At 50.9% G+C, this 8,626-nt stretch overlaps 1 protein-coding gene across 1 annotated transcript in view; it reads right to left on the reverse strand.

Annotated features, from left to right (window-relative positions):
* GORASP2 (golgi reassembly stacking protein 2) overlaps positions 1-798 on the reverse strand; it is a 40,992-nt gene extending 40,194 nt beyond the window's left edge. Inside the window, exon 1 of the mRNA XM_050916716.1 lies at positions 634-798. Within this exon, the coding sequence (XP_050772673.1) occupies positions 634-696 (63 nt within the window). The 5' untranslated portion in view covers positions 697-798. The remainder of the gene's footprint in view (positions 1-633) is intronic.
* Positions 799-8,626: the final 7,828 nt, after the last annotated feature.

Consider the following 8,626-nt stretch of genomic DNA (forward strand, 5'->3'; position numbering starts at 1 on the left):
CCATTTCTTTTGCAGTAATAGAAAGGATGCTGAGTTCTCAAAGAATGAAAGACTGGGTGCTGCGTGTCACCGCAGATGGCTTTTTGAATTTCTGTAATATCAGAAAAGGTATTGCTGACGCTGGACATGGACAAGCCACAACAAACCCTAAGCTGGGGGCAGAGTCATCTCCACTTTTAAACAAACAACGCAGTTTTTGCGAAATCGTGTCGCAGTCACAGGCAGTGTTTTAAACTCAAGCTGCAACGTGCGGCTCGGACCTCAGGAGACCCCCCGTGAAGGTCTGGGAGGCAGATCGCTCCTGTAGCGACCGCGCAGCAACTTCCTCTCTGCCCGCCCCTGGCAAGCTGGCCAGTCCGGCGGCTCCACACACCTGGGCCCGGAGGCTGGCGGAGGAGACCCGAGGCAACAATTCACAGAGCCAGGGCCGCCCGAGAAAACCGGGCACGGGGGGCCGCCAGCCCCCTGCCGCTCCGGCCACCTCCTCCCGCCCAAGGGGCCAGCGAAGCCAGGCCCGCGCGTGAGAGACGCTCGCCCGGACGCCCTGCCCGGAGCCCGCCGGCCCGAGCGGCGCGGCCGCAGTTAGGCCCCTTGGCGAGGCGGGCCCGGCCCTGCCCCGGGCCCGGCGCGTACCCGCAGGACGTGGTAGCCCTCGGTGCCTCCGCCGGGGATGTCCACGCTCTGCGAGGCGCCCATGGCTCCGGCCGGCGGAGGAGGCGGCGCTGCTCCTCACAAAGCGCCGCACGAGAGACGTGGCACTCTCTCCCTCAGCCCCGCCCTGCCTGGGAGGGGAGGCGCGGGGGATGCTGGGAGTCACAGGCACCAGCCATCGGCTCCCGGGACAGCGCCACCTGCTGGGTCTCGCGGGCACCAGGGCCCGGAGGGGGCCCTGGCTGCGCCGTGGTTTGCGGGAGAGCCGAAGCGTCACGACCCTCTTCCCACCAGGGCATCCTACGGTGGCCGTCGCAGGACACTCCTGTCACGGAGCAGCGCGCCCGCTAGCGCTGCCGGAAGGAAGTGGCTGCCAGACTGAACATCGGCCTCCCCTAGCCCCGCCCCGGGGTGGAGTGTCTCCGCCCGCCCACCCCCCCAAGCAGCCCTGGTGTGGCGGTGGGTGGCCCCCGCTTCTCTCACCGGCCACCCCCGGGAGGGGAAGGGGCAGAGGCGGGAACGGAATTGGGCGCCTGCCCGCACCCCCCTGCCCGCTTTGCCGGGCTCCTCCTCAGGCCGCCCCGTCGCTGCAGCGAGAAAAGTGACGTCGAGCTAGGGCATGGCCTTTCCCGGCCGCTGCGCTCGCCGCCCCTCGCCTCCTGGCCTAGCCGCATAGGGTTCGCTTCTGCTCGCCTGCAGGCCCCCCCGCCCCGGGGACCCCATCCCAACCCCTCTCCCGACCTCCCTCGCTCTGGCTCTGTCCGCACAACACACACGGTTGGGCTTTCCCGGCTTACAAACAAACCGTCCTTGGCCGCACCTGCCTCTCCAGCTACCGCCCGGCTCCTTTCCCCCTATCGTCGCAGCTCTCATGCCATGTTGCCCTCCTGGCGCTGTCTGCAGTTCCGTGCCTCCAGTGCTGTCCTAAACTCTGCAATCCAGCTTCCACCGCTGGCATTCCTCGCCAGAGCCTCCAAGCACCTCCTGCTGGCCGCAGCTCCGGCTAGTTCTCATCCTCTTCGGCTTTGACAATGGAATTGTTCCAGGGATTTCGAGTCTTTTGTGTAATGCAAAGTGGAGTGGCACTAGTAGCAAAAGCTATGTTGTATACATAATATTTCTTCACCACCCATAATTGTGCTAAGGCCATTACAGGAAAAAAGAGAAGGTGTGGCCTTGCCCAGAACATTTTACAATCTAATTTCAGATATGATACCACCAATCTAGTCTAAGATCCTATAGGGAGGAGATGGGGAAGGACAAAGTATATGGGCTCATCTTGATGTTTAGATTAAAAGTGTTTTTTAAAATGCTGGCTCATGTCTTGCTTGTACTGTGAAAAAGAGTTTTGAAGAGTAATCTAAATAAAGGGAGTAGTGAGTTGGCAAACCAGGATTGGAAAAGGATTGAGCTCCCAAATATCTGAAAATCCCCCAGTTTGGTAGTATCTGCATTTTCAGGTAACATCTGCAATAAATGTTGGTAAAATATTAGCCTAATTGAAACAAATGGGAGTTTTACCATTGACTTCAGTGGGGTCCTAATTAGCAAAACTGCAGTGAAAAATCAAATTAAGTTTGGACATTTAAAATAAAAGTAAAATGTAGTCAACTCATCATCATAAATTTCCATGGTCTGCAATTTACTTAATACATATTAAGTTACAGTAGAATTCAGATGGTAAGGCCTATAGATGCACATGAGTATGAAATTGGTAAGGGATAAATTGTTCACTTTTAGAATCAGAAATGTAGGGCTGGGAGGGACCTCAAGAGGTCACCCAGTCAATCTCCCTGGATTGAGGCTGAACCAAGTATACTAAAACCATCCCTGATAGGCGTTTGTCCAACCTGTTCTTAAACAGCTCCAGTGATGGGGCTGCCTCAACCTCTCTTGGTAACCTATTTCAGTTCTTAAACTATCCTTATAAATTAGAAAGTTTTTTCCTAATATCTACTGTGTACCTACCTTGCTGGAGATTAAGCCCATTACTTCTTGTCCTGTATTCAGTGGACATGCAGAACAATTGATCACTATTGTCTTTACAACATCTCTTAAATGTATTTGAAGACTGTTATCAGGTCCTCCTCAGTCTTCTTTTCTCAAAACTGAACCCCTTTTTAACTTTCCTCTTAGGTCAGGTTTTCTAAACCCTGTATCATTTCTGTTGCTCTTCTCTGGTCTCTCTCAAATTTGTCCACATCATTCTTAAAGTGTGGCACTCAAAACTGGAAAGAATACTCTAGCTGAGGCCTCCCCAGTGCTGAGTAGAGCAGAACAATTATTTCCTATTCCACACTCCTCCGCTGGACTCCTTCCAATTTTTCCACATCCTTCATGTAGTGTGAGGCCCAAAATTGGACACATTACTCCAAATGAGGCCTCATCAATGTTGAACAGAGGGGAATGGTCAAGTCCCTCCATCTGCTGGTTCACTCCCTCTTGGGCACCTGGCATTGGTCACTGTCGGTAGACAGGATACTAGGCTGGATGGACCTTTGGTCTGACCCAGTATGGCCATTCTTATGTTCTTATATAAGGACTTGTGGATACTGTTGTGGAAAATCAACCACACGATTGATTTTAATCAGACAGTTTGAGGCTCCTTTATTGATTAATCAAACATGCATGCATGGGGGAGTCAGCCAAGGCAGCCGAATGACAGATAAAATGCGAGAGCTTATATAGGATAAAAACCACAAAAATTACATATGCTTCCTTAAAATTTTACATCCATAGAAGGAATAAAGCCAAGCAAGCCTTTCCTGTTTTTCCTTACTTTTGCCCTTTGCTGTTTCTTGCTCTGTCATCTGGCAGCCATTAATCATAAGCTGTTACAAACAGTTAGTTCTGCTTCTATAGTTTCTACAGTTAGTTCTGCTTTTATGATTTCTCTTTACCCTTCTTTTTCTACTTCCCCCACCCCCTTCTACCTTCAGGCCATACTATACAGACTGCTTAACCAAAGTTTAGGCCCTGACCATTTCCTCCCGCCACAGGGCCAGTGCAACCATTTAGGGAACCTAGGCGGTTGCCTAGGGCATTGGCATTTGGGGGGGTGGCATTTTCTTCGACAGCGACCGCGGCGGCTGGATCTTCGGCTGCCCTGGTCACCGCCGGCATTTAGGCGGAGGGACCTGGTGTAGGGGGGTGCGGGGAGGGCCACCTGCAGCAAGTAAGTGTGATGGGGGGCGTCACGCAGGGGAACTCCCTGCCTCAGCTCACCCCTGCTCCGCCTCTGTAATAACCTTAGTCCCAGATTTGGACCTTAGCGTCCAAAATATGGGGGTTAGCATGAAAACCTCCAAGCTTAGTTACCAGCTTGGACCTGGTACCTGCTGCCACCACCCAAAAAATTAGAGTGTTTTGGGGCACTCTGGTCCCTCTGAAAAACCTTCCCTGGGGACCCCAAGACCCAAATCCCTTGAGTCTCACAACAAAGGGAAATAATCCTTTTTCCCTTCCCCCCTCCAGGTGCTCCTGGAGAGATACACAGACACAAGCTCTGTGAATTCAAACAGAGTGAATCTCCCTCTCTGTTCCCAATCCTGGAAACAAAAAGTACTTTCCTATTCCCCCAGAGGGAATGCAAAGTCAGGCTAGCAATCCAACACACAAATCTCCCCGATTCCTTCCTCCCACCAATTCCCTGGTGAGTACAGACTCAATTTCCCTGAAGTAAAGAAAAACTCCAACAGGTCTTAAAAGAAAGCTTTATATAAAAAGAAAGAAAAATAAGTACAAATGTTCTCTCTGTATTAGATGATACAACACAGGGTCAATTGCTTAAAAGAATATTGAATAAACAGCCTTATTCCAAAAGAATACAAATCAAAACACTCCAGCACTTATATTCATGCAAATACCAAAGAAAAGAAACCATATAACTTACTATCTGATCTCTTTGTCCTTACACTTGGAAACAGAAGACTAGAAAATAGAACTACTTCTCCAAAGCTCAGAGAAAGCAGGCAGGCAGCCAAAAGAAAAAAGACAAAGACACAGACACTCAATTCCCTCCACCCAAAGTTGAAAAAATCCAGTTTCCTGATTGGTCCTCTGGTCAGGTGCTTCAGGTGAAAGAGACATTAACCCTTAGCTATCTGTTTATGACACGCCCCCCAAATTGCAGACAGTGGGGAAGCTCACTGGCGGCGATTTCCTTCTAGAACTTGAAAATAAACAGATTAATACAACACATACACCTTTACATATACTCCTAAGTATATAACTAACAGACTTCTACATTTTAAGAACACTTTTTAACTACTGAATTCTGGGAAACTCTCACGGGAGAGTGCATCAGCAACTTTATTAGAAGCTCCTGTGATGTGTTGAATTTCAAAATCAAAATCTTGGAGAGCTAAACTCCAACGAAGAAGTTTCTTGTTGTTCCCCTTGGCAGTATGAAGCCACTTTAGTGCAGCATGGTCAGTTTGTAGTTGGAACCGCCGTCCCCAAACATATGGGCGTAGCTTTTCCAGGGCGTACACAATGGCATAGCATTCCTTTTCACTGACTGACCAGTGACTTTCCCTCTCAGACAGTTTCTTGCTGAGAAACACGACAGGATGGAAGTTGTGATCTGTTGCTTCCTGCATGAGCACTGCTCCTATACCACGCTCAGATGCATCTGTGGTTACTAGGAATGGCTTGTCAAAGTCCGGGGCCCTGAGCACAGGGTCAGACATGAGCGTTGCCTTAAGTTGGGTAAAGGCCTTTTGACACTCATCAGTCCACTTAACTGCATTTGGCTGGGTCTTTTTGGTCAGGTCGGTCAGTGGGGCAGCGATTTGGCTGTAGTGTGGTACAAATCGCCTGTAGTATCCGGCCAAGCCTAAGAAGGATTGGACCTGCTTCTTTGACTTTGGGACAGGCCACTTTTGGATAGCATCCACCTTGGCCTGTAGGGGGTTTATGGTTCCTCGACCCACCTGGTGCCCCAGGTAAGTCACTCTGTTTTGGCCCATTTGACACTTTTTGGCCTTAACAGTTAGTCCGGCCTGCCTGATGCGCTCAAAGACCTTTTCCAGGTGTAGTAGGTGTTCGGGCCAGGAGTCTGAAAAAATGGCCACATCATCGAGGTAGGCAACTGCAAATTCTCCCAGTCCAGCTAGTAGACCATCTACCAGCCTCTGGAAGGTGGCGGGTGCATTTCGAAGGCCGAAAGGAAGGACATTGAATTCATACACCCCCGCATGGGTGACGAATGCTGACCTCTCCTTGGCAGGTTCATCTAGTGGTACTTGCCAGTACCCCTTGGTTAAGTCTATTGTAGAGATGAAATGGGCACGTCCCAACTTTTCCAATAGCTCATCGGTACGTGGCATTGGATAGTTGTCCGGACGAGTTACAGCATTTAGCTTACGGTAGTCCACGCAAAAGCGTATTTCCCCATCTGGTTTGGGTACCAGAACCACTGGAGATGCCCATGCACTGGTAGATGAGCGGATTATACCCATCTGTAGCATGTTTTGGATCTCCCGTTCTATAGCGGCTTGGGCATGAGGAGACACTCGGTAGGGTGGGGTTCTGATTGGGTGAGCATTACCTGTATCAATGGAGTGGTATGCCCGTTCAGTCCGTCCTGGGGTGGCTGAGAACAGTGGGGCGAAGCTAGTGCACAGCTCCTTGATTTGTTGCCGCTGCAGACGTTCCAGGGTGGTTGAGAGGTTGACCTCTTCCACGCCACCGTCTTTTTTCCCGTCGTAGTAGACACCGTCAGGCCACTCAGCCTCATCTCCCTGGACTGTAAACTGACAAACCTGTAAGTCTCTGGAATAGAAAGGCTTGAGAGAATTAACATGGTACACTTTAGGCTTTAGTGAGGAATTGGGAAATGCTATGAGGTAGTTTACAGCTCCCAGGCGCTCTTGGACCGTGAAGGGCCCTTCCCATGATGCTTCCATCTTATGGGCCTGTTGCGCCTTCAAGACCATAACCTGGTCTCCTACCTTGAAGGACCGATCTCTGGCATGTCTGTCATACCAGGCCTTTTGCTCTTCTTGAGCATCCTTTAGGTTCTCTTTAGCAAGGGCTAAAGAGTGTCGGAGGGTGCTTTGTAGGTTGCTTACAAAGTCCAGAATGTTAGTTCCTGGAGAAGGCGTAAACCCCTCCCATTGCTGCTTCACCAACTGTAATGGCCCCTTAACCTCGTGACCATACACAAGTTCAAATGGTGAAAACCCTAAACTGGGATGTGGTACAGCCCTGTAGGCAAACAGCAACTGCTGCAACACTAGGTCCCAATTATTGGAGAATTCGTTGATGAATTTTCGTATCATGGCCCCCAAAGTTCCATTGAACCTTTCCACCAGGCCATTGGTTTGATGGTGGTACGGGGTGGCAACCAAGTGATTCACCCCATGAGTTTCCCACAGTTTTTCCATGGTCCCTGCCAGGAAATTAGATCCTGAATCTGTAAGGATGTCGGAGGGCCAACCTACCCTGGCAAAGATGTCTGTTAGGGCCAGGCACACAGTGTTAGCCCTGGTGTTGCCTAGAGCTACTGCTTCCGGCCATCGGGTAGCAAAGTCCACTAAAGTCAGTACGTACTGCTTTCCTCTGGTCGTCTTTTTTGGGAAAGGGCCCAGAATATCCACAGCTACTCGCTGAAATGGGACCTCAATTATGGGGAGTGGCTGGAGAGGGGCCTTGACCTGGTCTTGAGGCTTTCCCACTCTTTGGCATACCTCACAAGACCGGACATACTTGGCAACATCCTTGCCCATCCCCTCCCAGTGGAAGGACTTCCCCAACCGGTCTTTGGTTCTGTTTACCCCAGCATGGCCACTGGGATGATCATGGGCTAAGCTTAAGAGCTTCTCCCGGTACTTAGTTGGAACCACCAACTGTTTTTGCGGCTGCCATTCTTCCCGGTGTCCACCAGAAAGAATTTCCTTGTATAAAAGTCCTTGGTCTATAACAAACCGGGATCGATTAGAAGAGCTGAGAGGCGGTGGGGTGCTCCGTGCCGCCGCCCACGCTTTCTGAAGGCTGTCATCTGCTTCCTGCTCAGCCTGGAACTGTTCCCTTGAGGCTGGGGTCACCAGTTCTTCCTCAGACTGTGGACTTGGGCTTGGTCCCTCTGGAAGCGATGTAGGTGATGGGGTTGTTTCCGTTGCTGGTGCACCGCTCTCCGCTGGTGCACCTGAGGGTATTTCAGGCTCTGGCTGAGCCTTTTGGGTATGGCTGTCTGTTGCTTCTGCCAGTTTTGGCTCGCTGGCGCCCTTTGGCGTTGAGTTTGAAGATGGGGTTGCACTTGCTGGTGCTGGTTGCTGTTCCAGTTCCGGGCCTGGGACTGGAGATGCTGTGGCTGTTTCAGTGGTTGGCATGGAATCTGGATCCACTACCTCTGTCTGGGTCTCTGGTAACACAGACGGGGCCTCTGTGGACGGTTCAGGAACAGGAATGGGTCTGGAAGCTTGCCTGGTTTGGCTACGTGTAACCATTCCCACTCTCTTGGCCCTCCTCACCTGGTTGGCCAAGTCTTCCCCCAGTAGCATGGGGATAGGATAATTGTCATAGACTGCAAAAGTCCACATTCCTGACCAGCCTTTGTACTGGACAGGCAGTTGAGCTGTAGGCAAGTCTACAGCTTGTGACATGAAGGGGTAAATTTTAACTTTGGCCTTTGGGTTGATGAATTTGGGGTCAACGAAGGATTGGTGGATAGCTGACACTTGTGCCCCCGTGTCTCTCCACGCAGTAACCTTCTTTCCGCCCTCTCTCAAATTTTCCCTTCGCTCCAAGGGTATTTGAGAGGCATCCGGGCCTGGGGATCTTTGGTGTGATGGTGGTGTAATGAATTGCACTCGCATGGTGTTCTTGGGACACTTGGCCTTGATATGTCCCAGTTCATTACACTTAAAGCATCTTCCATCTGATGGGTCACTGGGCCGAGGTGAGTTACTGGAGACTGGTGAGGTTGAAGGGTAGGGTATATGTGGCTTTACTTGGGTGGTATGTGGGGTCT

Source organism: Gopherus flavomarginatus, chromosome 10 (assembly GCF_025201925.1).
Source record: "Gopherus flavomarginatus isolate rGopFla2 chromosome 10, rGopFla2.mat.asm, whole genome shotgun sequence".
Taxonomy (NCBI): Eukaryota; Metazoa; Chordata; order Testudines; family Testudinidae; genus Gopherus; species Gopherus flavomarginatus.